A 19,313-nucleotide genomic window follows, 5' to 3' on the forward strand; every position below is an offset into this window, starting at 1 on the left:
CTCATCTTATCACCCAGGCCATTGCCTAGATGATTGCTTTTGACAACCAGCCATTCCAGGTGACAGCTGCTCCTGCTGCTTGTCCACAACTAGAACGTCCCATCATGTACCACCTTCAGCAGGTGGGTGGTGCCTTCCCTGTTCCAGGCATGCAGGGAGGCCATGTTGGGTCTGACACCAGTGTAGAATCCACTGCATGGACTTCACTGGACCAGTCCCAGTGGCATGCATGCTACTTTCCTGTTCCTTATGGCACACTGGTGAAGGCAGGAAAGCGAGGGGACATCTGCTGCTGGTGGTGTGGCCAACCCCTCCCATGCAGCAATGCAAAGCTGTGCTGTGCTGCATGTGGAGGTGCAGGACACTGACCACATGGCAGATAAGCTGCCAGGGGCCATGGATCACCAGGTGGGGGGATGGATGTCTGAGTAGCCAAACCTTCACCGGCAATGCTGCCAACATAACTAAGACAGCTGAGCAGGGTCAGTTTGTGTCCATCTATTTTGTGGTGCACACTCTGAACCTGGTCGTGTGGGATGCACTTGCCCTTTCTGGGGCAGCAACCAGATGAGACATCCCTGCTGCAGGCTCTGGGCACCGTCCTGCTGCTGCCATTACTGCTTTTGTGGAGATCTGCCACAAGATAGTCACTTTATTCCACTGGAGCAAAAAGGGTAGGTGTATGCTCAAGGAGAAGTAGATTGAACTGAGCCTACCTGAACACCTGATCCCTCCGGATGTTCTGACCTAGTAGAACTCTACCTACTTGCTCCTGTGTCTGCAGGAGCAAGAGGTGGTCATCCACAGCCTGGCAAGGAGGCATGGCTTGAAAGTGTGCTACCTCTCCAAACAAGGCTGGGCACTCCTTTCCGAGGTAGTCTTGGCACCCAAGCTGCTCTTCATTGCCACAAACAGCTTTTGTCCAGGCTATATGACCCAAGGGTGAAGGGTGAAGTGGTCACTGCTGACCAGCTGTCGGTGGAGGGATCTTCTAGTTACAGAGGTTAGGCAAGCAGAGGAGAGGAGGCTGGGGTGCAACCAGGAAGAGGGTGCCAGAGTGCCTACTGATAGTGTGCAGTCAACCCCAGCAACAGCATCACTGTTGCTTCCCAGTCCAGCAGCGTGTTGTCCCTGGCAGGGCCAAGTGAACTGGCAGTTTTGCCTCGGCATTCCACCCAGTGGTTCATGAAAGGATTCCTTGGTGCCTTGCAAGGGGTATGCGAGGAGCTCCCTGAGCCCTGCAGCTGTGCTGGGCTGTGTATGCTGCAGTACCTGGAGGAGCCAGGGGCAGGCCGAGAGAGGAGATGGAGCTGATCCAGTTTGGGGCAACACATCACAAAGTGTGGCCTGACTTGGCAGTGGTTTCAGAACGCTTCCTCTTGTGCCTGCCAACCAGCATCCTGAGTGAGAGTGAGTTCTCCATGGCTGGGGGCATTGTGAAACCCCTTGAAGGCCAACCTCCCCCTGCTGGGCTTTCCCAAGCCATCCATGGAGGGTGAGTGACTCATGGTCACACACACACACACACCCCACTGCAACACCACTGGAAGCTCTCCTCACCCTGGCCAACCCCAAACCCAGATATGTCACAGTCTGCTTGTTAGTTCTGCTAATACACGGAGACACACATGCATGCCACCACCATGGCTGATGCTGAGATATGGACTGGTGCCCTGACCCATCTGTCAGGCTGCCAGCTGGGACCCAGCACCAATCTGAGGCCATGGTGTTATCCAAACACAGAAAGGTAGGCAGGCAGGGATGTATGCTTACACTGGAGAAGAAGAAGAGAAAGAAGACTTTTTATCATTGTAAGATTATAGAAGCTTTGTTTCTTGATTTATCTATCAGGTCATGACTACTTTGTCCTCCTGTCTCTCTGTGGCAGGCAGGATGGAGGATTTGATTTTGTGGTTTTCTCAGCACTAAGTATAATATGGTTGCTATGCTATTGCTTGCTGGTATAACTATCTGCTTTGGCTAGATCTCAGATTGTCAGAGGCAGAACTTATGTGCCACCCTGTCTTCCTTGAGTTGTGGTTTGGTCTGTTTGTGAGATGGGGCTGTGGTGAGAAATGGACACTAGCAACTCTTTGTGTAATATTCTTTGATGATTCCTGTGATGAGTTCCATGTCTGACTTTAAGACTAACTTGTGCATCACTCACTGCTCTGGTCTGCTCTGCAATCTGCATTCTTCATTGCAATGTGTACTCATACAAAATATGGCTGAAGACTGTGTCTAGTTCAGCTAATCCTTTCGGATCTCTCTGCGGCTTTTGATACAATTGGCCATGGCATCCATCTGGACAGTATGAGGGAGGTGGGATTGGGTTGCACTGTTTTACAGTGGTTCTGCTCCTACCTCTCTGGCAGATTCCAGATGGTGTTGCTTGGAGCCTGTTGTTCCGGTAAGCGAGAACTGAAGTGTGAAGTTCCACAAGGCACCACACTGTCTCCAGTGCTTTTTTAATATCTACATGAAACCTCTGGGGGAGATCATCAGGAGGCTTGGTGCTGTGTGTTATCAATATGCTGATGACACACAGATCTACTTCATACCAGTACCATGCCAAACTCATCAGGAAATGACATTTCTTACCTAAATGCTTGCCTAGAGGCAGTAATGGGCTGGATGAGGGATAACAAATGGAAGTTGAATCCAAATAAGACGGAGGTACTGACTGTGGGGGGACAGGACCCAAGAGATGGTTTAGATCTGCCTGTTGAAAGATCAGGTATGTAGCTGAAAGATCAGGTATGTAGTTTGGGAGTGCTCCTGGACTCAAAGCTCTCCCTGGTTTTTCAGGCTGAGGAGGTGGCCAAGAGCGCTTTTTATCAACTTCAGCTGATACATCAGCTATATCCATTTCTAGAGGCGAATGAACTTAAAACAGTTGTACATATGCAGGTAACCTCCAGACTTGACTACGGTAATGTAAATGCTCTCTACGTGGGGCTGCCTTTGTATGTAGTCCAGAAACCACAATTGGTACAGAATGTGGCAGTCAGATTGGTCTCTGGCACAACACGAAAGTACTACATAACATCAGTTTTGAAAGAACTGCACTGTCTGCCGATATGTTTCTGGGTGAAATATAAAGTGCTGGTTCTTACCTATAAAGCCCTTAATGGCTTAGGTCCAGGCTATTTAAGAGAGAGCCTCCTTTGTCATAAACCCTGCTGCCTGTTACAATCCTCTGGAGAGGTTTAGTTATGGTTGCCACCAGCAAGTTTGGTGGTGACCCAGGACCAGGCTTTCTCTGTGGCTGGCCCAGGGCTTTGGAATATGCTCCCTACTGAAATAAGAGCATCTCCTTCTCAGTTTGTTTTCAGGGAGAACCGCAAGACTCTCCTAGAGATGTACATATCAGGCAGTATAGAAATATTATGAATAAATAAATAAAAATAAATAAATAATGGCTACTCAGGATTCGGTTGCTCAAAGGAATGGAGAAGTTGCTCTTCATTTTCTTGCAGCCGAAAATGATATACTCATGCCAGCCCTGCCTGCCTCAGGGACCAGTGGAGAGAGAGAGCCAGGAAAGCAGCAGAGCCAGGAAAAAGGATGGGGCAGACCTGGCAATAGAAAGAGAGAGAGAGAGTTTTAAAAGAAACTGATGGAAAGAGCCACCCCACCGTGCTGTGCCTCGTGCTGCTTGCTGCTTGCCTTACCCTGCCATGAACCTCCGTTTTTTAAAAAAAAATTCCAGGCTTGGCTTGAGAAAAAGAATGGGGAAGACTTGGGGAGAGAGAGAGAGAAAGAGATGGGGGGAGGCCTTGGCTCGAGAAATAGAATGCCCCAGTTTTTGTGTGTGTTGAGAGGGCAATGGCTAGAGCTAGTGCCCTGCACCCCTTTTTAATAGGGGCTCTTATTTCCTTTTCCACTTTGTAGACACCCCCCATGCTTTCTGCACGCTATGGCACACACTTATTCTCCCCTTTGCTATTTTTGGAAGGAAAGAGAAGGATGGCGGGTCATCAACCCTCATCAAGCCCCTTCAGCCTTGACTTCAGCCTTGCTCCCCTAATGGTCAATGTGCCCATAGGAGGGAATCAAGGGGGATCAGTCCCCCTCTGTCTTCCAAGAAGTAATGGGGGACTAGTCTCATCCCCCACCACTGCTATGAGGTGGGGATCCCACTCACCACCTGCACAGCTCCTGTGAGGTCAATGGAGCAGCCCTGGCCAGCATCAGGACTGGCAAAACAGTGAGAAAGCAAGTGGAGGGAGGCAAATTTGTGGACACCATGGGGGGAGGGGAGAAAGGAGAGAGGGAGGGGTGGAGCTAGTATCGGTACAAGCCACCCGAGACACAAGGAGGAAAGGGCAGAACTTACTACAGAGTGGGGCAGACTTGGTTTGAGAGAGAGAGAAAGAGGGATAGGAAAAGGAAAAGAAGATGGAGCAGGCTTGAAGGGAGAGAATGGAAGAAATAGAAAAAGATAGAAAAGAGATGGAAAGAGGATGGGTAGGTTTGGCTTGAGAGAGAGAGAGAACGTTTTAAAAGAAACTGATGGAAAGAGCCACCCCACCACGCCACACCTCGTGCTGCTTGCCGCTTGCCTTACCCTGCCACAAACTTCCTTGTTTTTTAAAAATTCCAGTTCCAGCCGGTGTGCAGCTGAGGGGATGGCTGGGGATGGCCGCTGAGTGGGGGGTGAGCCAGTAGTCCTTCTATCCCCACCCCTGGCAGTGGCTGCTGCTGCTACCAGAGCGATGCCAGGACCTTCTGTTTGGCTCGACGTCTCTTCTCAACTGTTAGGCACGCTTGTGCAATTAATAGACTTAACTGTGCAGGCGTGCCTCCCAGTTGGGAAGAGAGGCAAGGCCAGACAGCTGGCTATCGTTTCGCTCTGGTATCAGCTGCCACAGGAAGCAGGGGTGTAGAAGGACTACTGGAAAGCATACACACACACACACACACACACACATACAGTGCCATTCCCTCGGCTGTGCAGCGGCTAGAATTGGAATAATGTTTTTAAAAAACACGGAGGAAGCCCAGGCCAGGCAGGTGGGCACTGAGGAGTCATGTGACGTGCCTCTAGAAGGCCCCTCGAGGCAGCGGGCCCCAAGACAAATGTCTACCCTTGCCGAATTGTATTTACGCCATAAGAAAACATGCTCTCCAAGTAGATGATCTGATGTTCAATCCTCTTGCATCTTCATCTTGTGCTGACAGAGAAATACTCCAAACAACTTCTGCGGAAAAGTCCACAGCTTTGCTTGCTGGGTGATATTGGCGAAGTTTGTTTTGGCTCTTGTACTCTTATGACCAATCCAATCCCTATTTCTTATTAGTCTCTTAGTATGTGCAAAGACAGCTGTTTATGATGTGAAGGAGAGTGAGGGAAGAGAACTTAACTGGAATATAAATATTTCCGATTTCATTTTTTGAGACTGAAGCACAAGGCCACAAAAGGAAAACCAAGTTTAATGGAGTATTTGTGTGTACATGCACACATATTTAAGACTTTCCCCTTAATTCCTTTACAGAAAAACACAGAAAACAAAAATCTCAAATTGGTAAGTCTTAAGTTATTTTTGTGGGTTTCACTTTAATAATATTGTAATGGAACAAATTTACCACTGCATTCTAGATCACAATCTTTCCTTGAAATTATTTTGATACTCAAACAAGTGACTTTTTAAATGCTGCCTTATGAGGTTAAAACAGCTATTTATGGGGTGGAGAGTGTAATCAGAGAAACAACACTTCGTTGAAATATCAAATATACAATGGGGGGATTCACACGATTGCCCTAGGCGGGCAGGGAGGATGCAGGGGGAAGGTCATTTGGGGAGAAACCTTACCTTCTCCTCCAAATGACAAAGCAAGTCCTCTTCAGCATGTTTCCCACACACCCACATGGGCAGGCCTGCTCTGTGCAGCTCCATGAAGCATGCAGCATAGCATAGGGATTCAGGCCTGAAACTTGTTCCGGCCTCCAGGAATCTCTCAATGCAATGCAAGATGTTGCCCAGGTGCAAAAGATACATGCCAATGATTTTTAATGAGCTGCTTCTCTGCTAAATCCATGTAAGCTAATTATGACTTTACAAGAAGTTGGGAAATGCATTATTATCTAGGTTGGTTCTAAGGAGTGCTTCAAACTGCTATCTTTGATGGAAGGGAGGATTTCTTTTCTGAACTATTTACGTTTGGGGAAATGGTGTCTGCTTTCAAGCCGAAGTTACTCCCTGTTTTCGGACTAGTTGCAGATGACCTCAAGGCATGATACTCGATTCTGGCTTGTGCTGAGCAACCAAACCTAGGCAGGGTGAAAAGTTCAAAATGGGGACTATGAGTCCATTGTCCCATACTGTGCAGTACGCTCCAGAATAATATAGAAGGGTACTTTCTGTTCTAGCCCAGGATCAGGCTGACTGCCAACAGCAGCTATTTATGGGGTGCAGAGTGGTGGGAGGGGGGGGACTTTATTCAGATATCAAATACACATTGAGGTCATTCTCATGACTGGGTGGGTAGGGCAGTGGGCAGGTGCAGGGGAAGTCTGGGTAAACTTACATTCTTCCCAGATAATCAAGTTCTCCTGTTGGGAGCCCTGCATGCCTGCAGCATGGATGTGTGGAGGTCGGGACAAGCCTGTAGAAGGAAAGCAGCATGGAGGTGCGGGGGAGGGGTGCCTCACACAAGCCCATAGAATGAAAATAAAGAATATTCTTTGTGTGCACATGCTGAATATGAAAAGATCTATAACTCTTTTTTCATCCATTCCTTTGCAGAAGAAGAGATCAGAAATCTCAAAACAGAATTAGGTAAGACTGAAGCCATTTTCTATGTTTCACCTCCGTATAAGGAAAGTATGCGTCAGTGTGCCACTAGATAGTCACTGCCTCCATAGTTTCCTTAGCATTATTATTGCTTCACAACTGCAAAGAAAGAGGACTGAGACTGAGAGACTCAACTGTGGGTGCATAGAGGCTAAGTTGTTAGCAAACGGAATACTGAGAACATTACAATATTACACACTGTAAGCTATGCATATTACTTACATGGCACAGATGTTACGGTGGGTGTCTTAACTTAAAATTCCCATACTTTGGAGGATTTCATTGGGGGAGGGGTTGCGAAGATTGGTGGATGGGGGATTGGGGGACCAGGTGGGTGAATCTGGGTTGGCATGGAAACAAATTTAGCTATGTCTTAATTTGGGGAATATAGCTTGGCATATTTCAGGCCATTCTAGTACAGGTTGTGGGGGGAGGTGGGTTATATATCTATATTCTTTAATAATCAAGAGCACATATTCAGACTTTGAAAGGAAAAGCTGAGAGCTTTAGAAACCATGTAGCAGGACAAATAAACTGACCGCACTTTAAAACTCAAGCCAATATAGGCAATATCAGTCACACTAGCAGACTTTTTCAGGGTAGATCAAGATCTCATGTGGAAAGGACTCTCCTCTAGAAAGAAGTCTGCTTGGATATCAGTTATGATATGTTTGCAAGACACTTTGTAGATGAAATTGCTTCCATCTATTCCAGCTCCAAAATTGTTACACAAAGACCTATGAGGAGTCTGGACCTTGCTTTTTGAAGTGTTTGGCTGAATTTCAGTTTGTTTGTTTGTTTGTTTGTTTGTTTGTTTGTTTGTTTGTTTGTTTGTTTGAAATACTTATACCATGCCCCTCCACTACTGCTCAGGGCAGCTTACAACTTTAATAAAATAAATACAATATTAAGCATAAATAAATAAATAAAATTTAAAAATATTAAGGACCAGACTAAAACCACATTTAAAAATAAAAAATAATGTAAATTAAAAGTTATAAGTAAAAAAGCTAAACACTAAGAAACCTATCTGATATAAGCAGTGGATGAAATATTTAAAAGCCTGTCTAAAAAGATGTGTCTTCAAATGTGCCTTCAAACAACTCTGAGGAAGGTATCATGGTGAAGCTCTTCCAAAATGGTGTTTCTAACTGGAAGTGCCACCACTGAAAAGGCCCTGTCCCAGGAGCCAGACCTCTGTTAGTGGTGGAGCCATGAGCAGGACCTGAGTTGCCCAATGGAGGACCCTGGCAGGTTCATATAGGTGAATGCAGTCTGACAGGTACCCTGATACCAAGCCATGCAGAGATTTGAAGGGGAAGACCAGTACCTTGAATCTAACCAGGAAGTAGGAACATAGGAAGCTGCCATATATTGAGTCAGAACATAGGTCGATCTAGCTCAGTATTGTCTACACAGACTGTCAGCAGCTTCTCCAAGGTTGCAGGCAGGAGTCTCTCTCAGCCCTATCTTGGATGCCAGAGAGGGAACTTGGAGCCTTCTGCTCTTCCCGGAGTGGCTCCATCCCCTGAAGGGAATATTTTGCAGTGCTCACACAAGTCTCCCATTCATATGCAACCAGGGTGGACCCTGCTTAGTTGAGGGGACAAGTCATGCTTGCTACCACAAGACCAGCTACCACAAGACCAGCCTAAGGATATGGACCAGACTCTTGTAGTTTGTTTAGTGACTTGTGCTCCCAGTCCCACCTGCTGCTTGGGACTAGCAGTGCATTGATGGCCATCCGCACCTCTAGGCTCAGAGGTTCAGCAGTGCTGTTGGCATCAGTTCTTAGCTCAGGGATGCCTCAAGTACTAGCTCACTGAAACACTCTACCTGTAGACAAGCTAGGTTATCAGGCTTCCTCTTCTCCAGTGCAGGGACATGCTGGGCTAAGGAGAAAAAAACTTCCAAAAGCACTGCAAAAAAAAAACCTTAACTAACCCCATAGTGGTTGACTTGTGCATTGATGTCAAGCACTGCATGGTTGTTATACCAAAAATGCACAACTCCCTACATTCCTGGGTCAAAATGTGTACAGCTACCATTATTGGAAACTTTCTAGGAAGGTTAAGTCCTTCATACCCCTAAAGGCAGCCTACTCTGGAGACTACATGTCATTGCACCAACTCCTCCTAAACTATACCCTAAAACAGATCTCCCCAACCTCAGAGGGTATTTGCAGGTTGACTTCCAGAAGCTGCTTCTTCCACCAAAAGTTTCTAGAAAGCCCAGCACATGCCCAAGAAAGCCCTCATCTGAGCTGTCACTCACAGCCAACATTTAAGTTCACACAAACCACCTATAGCACCTCAAAGGTGATGCAAGAAGGCATATCCCAAAGCCATCATGTGCAAAGCAGAGTTCAAGTGTCCCAGTAGCACCTGTAACTGCCACAGGGTGACTTGCTTTGCCTGTAAGTACTCCTGGAGTTTCAGTCACAAGATGACTAGCTTGTCTGCTGGCAGCAGCTGCAGCACATGACTGAATTGAATTCAATACCCAGGGAAAACTCTCTCTTTGTGGTGCCCTCAGTTTTACTCTAGGCTAGCAGGACCTCCTGCTGACTAGCCGATTACTCAGTCTTGGTAAAAAGATGGTAACATTTCCCTGAGTCACCTGACCCAATGAAAAGAATAATGTCTAAGTAGTGGGTGGTGGAGACATAACCTGTCCACCTCTTGAGAGCCCATTTGACCATAGTGTTAAATGCTCAAAGTGCTGTACCGGAAACAGACCATGGGCAGGGACCTACCCAAATAAAAGCTCCTTTCAAAGGTATAACAGAGATTTGATTTAATTTAATTTATTTACACTTATATCCCACTTTTTCTCCGAGGAGCTCAGAGTACATGGTTATTTTTATCCTCACAACAACCCTGTGAGGTAAATTAGGCTGAGAGGTACATGACTGGCCCAGAGTCACCAGTGAGTTTCTTTTCTTCTTCTTTTTAAAATGTTTTTATTAGTATTATAGAAACAGAAAAGGTTCCATCTCTGAGAGTCCCACAAAACATACAAACAGATCTTATCCATTAAGAACAGCAAAAAAGATCCGCATACATAAGAAAGCAACAATCATAGTATAGATAGATAGATAGATAGATAGATAAAGATAGATAGATAGATATATGTATGTATATATTCACACACACACATATACACATATATATACACACACACACACACTTAAAAATATTGTTAGGATAGTAGGCCTCGGAAAGTCTAAACCTGAATCTAACCTTCAGTAAAGAATTTTAAACCTCTCAAGAGGCGGGAACCCATTCTACCACGACAAAATTCAGTGTCTTTAAGATCCTTATTCTAATAGAGCAGGAACATAAGAAAGCTTCTGCTTCAAGCTTCCCCAGTAAAAAGCTATCTCTCCAGTATTAATTTCATAGTATGAATAACAAACGAAGGAATTGGGCAAGAATATAGAGTTTCAATACTAAATGCTATTAGCAATATTAACGATAAATACAAACTCCATTAGGGGTGTTAAACTGATAAACGGGAAAAGGGGAAATAAAAAATAAATGTAAAACTCTGTGGCAAATCATGCAGCAAGGCAGACCACAATAATCACTTCATATTGACTCTCTTCTCAGTGCTAGCGATCTTCTACACCATATAACTTAGTTACTCCTTTAAAAGTCCATGGAGAATTCAGTACCTTGAACCAATTAATCATCCAACAGGTATCTAATTTGAAGAGTCGAGAACCCATTCTACCATGACAAAAAAGATATAGATAATATAATGTAATTCAATCAGTCTTCTGCAATAGATATTCCCAGCCCAGCCCACACCACTTTTTGGTCCACGTAGAAACAGATCACTAAAATCAATGAATGTAAATTTTCCCACTCCAGTTTTGTCCTTCATCTGATTTTAAAACCCGTATAATTGAAGATGAAAGATAAGAAGAAATTAAAAATTATTCCAAATCTTTCAAAATCATGAGTCTAACCTACCAGAAAAATAAGTTTAGAATGTTCTATGGTGCTAAAAAAAAAGGTTATGGATATTCTAATCTTATCCATCCCAGCTTCCTGAGTTACAAACAAAAAGTTCCATGCAGAATACTAAATAATATATGTAATGAGTACAAATTCCATTAACAATGCTGCTTATCAAGCTGGTGAACGAATACAATCCAAGATAGACAAGAAAAATCCAAAAAACTAGAAAAAAGCTGTGAATATTCAGTGTCTTTAAGATCCTTATTCTAATAAGGCAAGAACATGGGAAAGCTTCTGCTTCAAGCTTCCCCAGTAAAAAGCTATCTCTCCAATATTAATTTCATGGTGTGAATAACAGATGAAGGAATTTAGTCAAAAGTACAGAATTTCAGTACTAAATACTATTAGTAATAAATGCAAACTCCATTGTTTAACGGAAAAAGGAATGAAAGAAAATATATGCAGAACTCTGTGCCAAATCCAAGCAGCAAAATCTTAGGCGGATCACAATAATCACTTCACATTGGTTCTCTTCTCAATGCTGGCTGTCTTCTCATTACACAGTATAACTTAGTTGCCTCCTAAAAAGTCCATGAAAAGTTCCTCTAAGAAAAATCAGTCTTCTGGGAATCAAATATATCTTCAGTGCCATAATCCAATGCAATACTACCAAAGCACACTTCAGTTTTAACCCATGATTTGAAAAAAATAAAGAAAAAGTAACATTACCCTTAAGTATAAAGATTTCCCTCTTCCCAAGAATTTTGTTATTACAGCTGCTAAATTGGCAGGAAATACATAAAACCAATTCTTCATGTTGAAAAAGACTAATTACACAAACAGACGAAAATATAACATTAATTGAATTTAACTAAATGTATAAATGTATAGACTGATTTCCCTAGTCTCTGTGATACTTTTGGAAACTACAATGACAGGGAATCCAATGAGAAATTCCACAAATAAATTCCCCTATATGCCTTTAAGCGCAGATTTTCCTATTCCCCAATGTCATAAATTCACTATTTCATCAAAGGGAATAAAATGCATATATTCATATTAGTAAGCATATATTAATAGCCAACATAACCAACCAAACATATCAATTGTATTAACCTGAATGTGTACATTTTTACCTTAAAATAAACCAAAAGAATTAAAAAATCTCATTAATGAAAAAAGATGAGGGATAATAAGGGTTGTGAATTTAAAATAAAAAGGGAAAGCATATTATTTAATTCTTGGGTATCATTTACTTCTCAACATCAAAACAGAGTAATAAAGAGTCGCAGAAAAAAGTCTTTGGTAGTCCTTCAAGGGGTTAACATGTAAGTCTTAAACATTCCTTGTAGAAGATAAGGGGAAAAACACTGCCAAGAGACTAAACACTGCCGGAACTAATTCCAAACAAAGAGAAACTTGCGTATGGGAAAATGTGTTATCAGCTCATGTATGTGAAAGTCTTAGGTCTTCTATTTTGATCATTTCAATTTCAAATGTTGAATTTCAAGCCACACTTCTGGATAGGGGTTATACTGTTGAATGATATTTATTCTCCATCAGCAGTAATGAAATATATTCATCTAATTATTATAAAGCAAAAATAAGAGAGTCCAAAAGTTCAAAAAAATGCCAAAACATTTCAGAGTTATTTCTTTCCTCCTGTATTTTCATCACCATAATCCATAATATAATGAGAGGGAAGCATCAAAAGCTCAGAAAGAAAAAATCCCCTTTTCATTTATCTCTACAGTCCCAACCGATAATGTTACTAAAGATTCCAGCTGTATTCAAGCCATTAAAAACTTTTTTTAAACCTTCGTTCATCTATTCCATCCCAACTTCTGTAATGCTATTAAAAATCAGAAACAGAAAATGCCAAGCAAGAAGCAAAGAACTTGATTAGCAGCAATAAAACACTTTTATGAGTCCCGGAATTCCAATGCTGTGGTTAATGTTCAAAATGAAAGTTATTAGTCACCGGAGCATCAAATGCTTTACAAAAACTCTCACAGAAATTCTTCAAGATAGCACTAGAAGCTGATCAAAATTAAATGTATTCTGCTAAGAATTAAGCAGTAAAATCATGTCAGTCATGTAAAGCCTCAATCCCCTCACCTCCAGCCTTCTTCCTAATGCCATTTACATAATCACCTCAAAGTCAGTAAGGAGTTCAAAAATTATAAAAACAGAAGAAGGAAAAATCAGAAAAAGATCTTGCAAGCTCAAAAGCCATGGTCAACTCAGGGATTCAGCAAGAAAAACAAAAATGGATAGATAGTAAGGCATCGTGATGCTGGACTCTGCAGAAACTTAAGCAGAAAAGTTAAGTGTGGGTCATGCAAAGTTCTATTCCTCTCCCAGTCAATCTTCCTCTTGGTGCCATTTCATCTACGGCCGGCGGCGGTGGGGGGGGGGGGTCCATGGATAAATGATAAAATCAGAATATAAGAAAGAAAAATGCAGGGGATCTTGTCAACTTGAATTCCAGTGTTAAGCCGAGGTTGTTTCAGAGATTTATTAGGCAAGAAGTTAGAGATAAAATGTAGCAAGGTCAAATGTTGCAAGGACTGGTAAAAACCTCTCTCCGTTCAGCCTGATGCTTGAAGCAGAAAGGTCTCTCCCAGGGGGTCATCCAGAGTCCTCCAGACTCTCCCAAAGGGGAAGGGCCAAGCTTTGCACGCATTCCAATCTTCATCTTGCTGAAGAAAGATAATTAGACCAAATGGGAGTGAAAACACCTGAGAAAGATTAGTTGGGTGCTTCCTTCCAGAACGCCATCTTTGCTAGAGCAGTTTCATGGTTGAATGGCAATTCAAACTCGGCAGAAGATAGACTCCAGTGCACACACTTTACCATGAAGGCCCCAGCCCCATAGCTTCTGACAATTTGAACTGTGGTGCCCAGGGATATATACCTAACTAAGCACAATTCAGGTGGGATGCCTTCATTCATAGATGAGCCTATAGAGAAGAAGAGGTGGTGGGTGAGTTAATATTCTCCCTGGATCCATTCAAATACACAACCTGGAGGAAGATGCACAGGTTCAGGATAGGTGGGGCCACAAAGGGCCCTCTACCACCTAATAAGAACAACAAATTTATTTGTTAGTCACCCCATAACAATTGTTCATTAGGTATGTAGTGGAAATGTACTGCCTTTGTCCCAGAGCAAGCTCACATGAGGGAAAGAAATGCTCAATCATCCCTGCTGAGCTGCTTTGCTAGGCTACTCCTAAAACTATTCTGTTTCATCGGTAGGTACAAAATGCTGCCGCCAGATCTTTCCTACAGGCTAATCGGAATGGGAATTGGAGTGATCAAAGATTCCTCTTCACCTTTTCTTCCTTGCTAACAAGCAAGTGTATAAATTCAATTGCTCTCCCAGGCCTGCTGCCTACACATGGAGTCAAATTGTTAATTTGGCCAAGCTCTCATTGAGATGTGTTTTGTACTAGAGAAACACCCCCACTCCTCCTGCTGGGTCAATAACCACCCTTGGAGGCTTGTAAAAAGTAAAACCCCCCCAAAAAAACGCTTTATTAAAAAGGCTATAAAAATAGGTTGTCTTGAAGTTCAGTTTTCAGTTGCATTTAAGAATGCATAATTGGTTACAGAGTCTTTTTCAGTTACTACAGACTGGTTCCATCTGAGGCTTTCTCAGCTTTAGATACAGTAGGATTACAAAAATAGGTTGCCTGAATGCACACTTAGCTACCTAATGGTGCAGCGGGAAATTAACTTGCCTAGGGAACAAGAGGTTGCTAGTTTGAAACCCCGCTGGTATGTTTCCCAAAGTATGGGAAACACCTATATTGAGCAGCAATGATATTCTCTCTATATATAATTCTCCTGGGTGTGCCCAGGAGAAATGCATCCCGGCAGCCCAGCTGATTGGCTGGGCTGCAGGGGGCGCCTGATTGGCTGGCAGCACACCCAGGAGAATTCGCTTGCTGGGCAGCTGCGGAGGCAAGGCGGTGGGCCCAGGGCCACGGCGGCGGAGCCCAGTGAGGCGGTGGAGCCCAGCACGATGGCGGCGGGCCAGGCCGTGGTGGCGGGGCCCAGCAAGCGGCGGGCCCAGCGAGGCGGGGCAAGGCGGCGGGGCCCAGCGAGGCGGCGGGGCCAGGCCCAGCCGTGGAAGTGAGGCGGCGGGACTGGCCGGGCCGCGGAGGCGAGGCGGCGGGCCTGATGGCGGCACTCTGGGGCCGGCCGCGGCATCGGCCGCGGCACTCTGGGGCCGGCCAGGCCCGCTGGCGGCGGCAGCCGCACTCTGCCCCGCCGGAGACGGGGGGCGGGAGGAGAGAGAGAGGTAGCCTGGCCTGGCCGGGCCTGGCCGCGGAAGCGAGGCGGCGGGACTGGCCGGGCCCGGCCGCGGAGGCGAGGCGGCAGCGCCCGCACTTGGCCCCCGCAGGGCGGCAGCGCCCGCACGGGTCAGCTAGTTATTATTTATTACATTTATAAACCACCCCATCCAAAGGCTCTGGGTGGTGTACAACAAGTTTAAAAGACACAAAAACCTAAATTGATTTGCAGTAAATTTGGAGTGGTGGTTTCTCTTGTTACCTAATTCATGAACGCATGTTTTCAGAGAGATTGTTACCAAAGATTGGGTAGAAACATTTGATTTCATAAGCAGCAGAATGTTCAGGGCTTATAATGGAAGTATGTTGAAAAAATTCTTCATCGTACAGTAACTATACTGGCGTCTCCTTTTCCCATGATTTCTTTGTAGAAGAAACAGAAAACCCAGCAATGAAATCAGGAAGTCCTCAATGGTTTATGTGGCTTTCAGTTGAATAATATTGTAATGCAACAGATTTATCACTGCAGTCTAGATTACTATCTCCTCTAAATTCTTTTGATAAACTCAGCAACATTATTTGTTAAATGCTGCCTTACAAGGTCAATTTCTCAACCAGCTATAACATGCTGAAGTATAAATAATAAGGCAGCTATTTATGGGGTGGAGAGTGGGAGGAGAGAAACGAGACTTTGTTCAAATATCTGGGTTTGGGGCACAAGCAAATAGAAGGAAAATAAAGAACACTATTCTCTGTGTGCATAAGCTGAATGTGAAAAGATCTATAAGTCATTTTTCATCTGTTCCATTGCAGAAGAAAAGATCATGGATCTCAGAACTGAATATGGTAAGACTGTAGCCATTTCTTGTTTGTTTCACCTCCATATAGGAAAAGCATGCATCAGTGTACCACTAGTTAGTCACTGCCTCCATAGTTTCCTTAGCATCAGTGATGCTTCACAGCTGCAGAGGACTGAGGCTGAGATACTCAACTGTGGGTGCATGGAGTCTAAATCTTGGAGATGCCAGGGAGGGAACTTGGAACCTTCTTCTATTCCCAGAGCAGATCCATCCCCTAAGGGGAATATCCTACAATGCTCACACATCAAGTCTCCCACTCATATGCAACCAGGGTGGACCCTGCTTAGCTAAGGGGACAAGTCATGCTTGCTACCACAAGACCAGCTCTCCTCCTTTTTTTTTGAACCCCCACAATGAGCATTTACATCTTGCTTGTATTCAGCTTCCATTTATTATGCCCCATTCAGCCCATTACTGCCTGTAGGCAGGCATTTAGGGAGACAATGCCAGTCCCTGATAATGACAACATGGAGATGTTAAAAAGCATTGGTGACAGAATGGAGCCCTGTGGGAATCCATATAACAGCTCCCATTTTGAAGAGCAACTGTCACCAAGTGCCACCATCTGAAATCAACCTGGGAGCTAGGAACGGAACCACTGCAATGCAGTGCTTCCTATCTCCAGATCACCCAGGTGATCCAGAAGTATACCATGGTCAATGTTTGGAGGTGGAAAGGAGCCAAATGGTGGCTAGCTAGCAGCTCACTCGTGAGCTCCTGACACAAAACTGGCCTTTACCCATTTAGATTCAAACCCCGAGGGGAAAAAAGACTAACAAAGGCAAGAAAAGAACAAGAAACAGTCCTGCAAAAAGACCACCACACAGTCGAGGCAGGGAAGCAGGTGAGAATTGACTTAAGAACATAAGAATAGCCCTGCTGGATCAGGCCCAAGGCCCATCTAGTCCAGAATCCTGTTTCACACAGTGGCCCACCAGATGCCACTGGAAGCCACAGGCAGGAGTTGAGGGCATGCCCTCTCTCCTGCTGTTACTCCCCTGTAACTGGTATTCAGTGGTATCCTGCCTTTGAGGCTGGAGGTGGACTATAGTCTTCCGACTAGTAGCCGTTGATAGACTTCTCCTCCATGAAGTTATCCAAACCCCTCTTAAAGCCAACCAGGTTGTTGGCCGTCACCACATCTCGTGGCAGAGAATTCCACAAGTTGATTATGAGTTGTGTGAAAAAGTACTTCCGTTTGTTGGTCCTAGATTTCCCGGCAATCAATTTCATGGGATGACCCCTGGTTCTAGTGATAGAGAGATCTCTTCTGACACAACATTGGCATAAATCCAGTTAGAGTTTTCAGAGTCTGAAGAAGCACTACCTTTGCTAGCCCTCCTCTGACCTCTCCTATCGGAACCAGAGCCCACTGATAGCAAAAGTGACAAGACTGTGCATCCCTTTCAAGCCACCTCAAGACCATTCAATGGCTCAACCCCTACACTATATTACAGACATGTGTGCCCCAAACAACCCAAGGATCCATCCTCTCACAGCCATAGGCAGAAGCTATCAGTCCAATTCTCTGACCACACTTAACGTTCAGACAGTGACAGTGAAATGGACAACACCAAGGGCCTTCCCCCTGTGCTCTCCAACATGTGGAGTTTGCTTCCCACTGACCCTGCCCAACGCCCCCCCTCCCAGCCCCCCCTCCCAAGAAGCCTCCCCTCAATGAAGGGGAATCCTAGGCAGGAGCTTCCAACACACATCCACAGAAGGAGATGCGCCTATGGATCCTACCATGCCCCAAGAGCCCCCTCCACCCTCTGCAAGCCTCAGGGGACCGGGATCCAAGGAAGGGCGTCCACCACCATCACTCTTCCCACAAGATACCATCACAGCAGCCTCCAAAGACAATTCCCCTGATTCACCATGAGCCACATTCCTGGGGATGTGCAAATTGATTCGGGTACAAATCAATTTGTTCCCGAATCTAGCTGATTTGGGTGATTCGGAAACAAAACAAATCACCCCTGTGGTCCATTGGCTAGATTCAGGTACAAATCAAATTGTGCCTGATTCAATTTGAATTGATTCGAGTTTTTGATCCCTCCTATTAATTCCCCCAGATTGCCAGCTTTCATTTTTTTATAAAAAGCTAAGCTCTAGCCCTATAGAAGTGGAGTTATGGAGCAAAATGTGTGGTCACTATTTTTCAAGTGTTTGTGTTCTTTGGTGTTTAATAACTTTCACTCAATGAATCCTTATGAGGATTCATTACACACCTTCATTTCTTCTATTCATTTTGACTGTCTTTTCGACAGTGTCAACTGCCATGTGCCAACTACACTACACTCCCACCCACAAGGCACTGGGGTACTACTCAGTTTAAGTTAAGCACCTAATGGGTAGAGGCTACCACCCAAATATCAGAGGAATTGGGCAAAGGGCTGATTTTTGGTGAATTGTTGGAGTTTCAGTGTCTTTGGGGCAGGGCAGAAGAGTGGGGTGGCGTGGTAGTGCCTAATGGGTGGAAGCTGCCACCCAAATTGCAGGGGGTTTGGGCAAAGGGTTGATTTTTGGTGAATTGTTGAAGTTTACGCATCTTTAAGGTTTTTCCCCATAAGGTATAATGGAGGTGTATTGCTTCACATCGGGGGGAAGGGGTGGCCTAGAGTGGTGTGAGGTTGGTGGTAGTGCCCAAGGGGGGCAAGGAAGCTACCAGAATTTTTTCAAAGGATTTGGGCAGAGGGCTGATTTTTGGTGATTTGTTGAAGTTTACGCATCTTTAAGGTTTTTCTCCATAGGGAATCATGTAGTTTTCAGCAGCTCTGTAACTGCAATTGGGGGGTGCTGGGGTGGCCCAGAGTGAGTGGCGGTGTAGTGAACAGAGGGTGCCAGCCACCCCCCATGAGGTAGAGGGTTCTGTTGTTTCTGAGGTGTTCTGAGCGTGGATTCTGTGATAGCAAATGAGAGTGGATTCATGGTTTGTATTGAAAAGCTCATTTCCTACCAGAGAATCTACACTCAGAACTTCAACAATTCACCAAAAATTAGTCCTTTGCCCAATCCCTCTGCAATTTGGGTGGTAGCCTCCACCCATTAGGCACTACCACCCCACCCCATGCTTTTGGCCCTAGGATCCATTTTTTGATCCAAATCTATTCAGATTCGGATTAATTTGGATCCAAATCAAATCTGGGGTGATTCGGATGGGTCAGATTCAGACCCAAAAACAAATCAGGGGTGTGTCAATTCGGATCCAAATCGAAACACCAAAAATCCAAATTGCACACCCCTACACATTCCCAGAGGAACTGTTGATAGTACAGCCACCCATGCCCTTGCACATGATCAGAGACATGACAGAAGAAGGGGCCCTCACACCACATCCATCACCCCAGCAGCAATAGTCAGTGCAGGCAATCGCCAGGGTCACTACCTC

General features: G+C 44.8%; 1 protein-coding gene across 4 annotated transcripts in view; it reads left to right on the forward strand.

Moving 5' to 3' along the window:
• Positions 1-19,313, forward strand: part of LOC128330188 (erythroid membrane-associated protein-like) — a 146,982-nt gene that overhangs the window by 104,585 nt on the left and 23,084 nt on the right. For all 4 annotated transcript variants that reach the window (XM_053262636.1, XM_053262637.1, XM_053262640.1 and 1 more), the window contains 3 exons: positions 5,499-5,528; positions 6,750-6,782; positions 15,876-15,908. In XM_053262636.1, the coding sequence (XP_053118611.1) occupies positions 5,499-5,528; positions 6,750-6,782; positions 15,876-15,908 (96 nt within the window). The remainder of the gene's footprint in view (positions 1-5,498; positions 5,529-6,749; positions 6,783-15,875; positions 15,909-19,313) is intronic.

The sequence above is a fragment of the Hemicordylus capensis genome, chromosome 6 (genome assembly GCF_027244095.1).
Source record: "Hemicordylus capensis ecotype Gifberg chromosome 6, rHemCap1.1.pri, whole genome shotgun sequence".
In the NCBI taxonomy this organism is placed as follows: Eukaryota; Metazoa; Chordata; class Lepidosauria; order Squamata; family Cordylidae; genus Hemicordylus; species Hemicordylus capensis.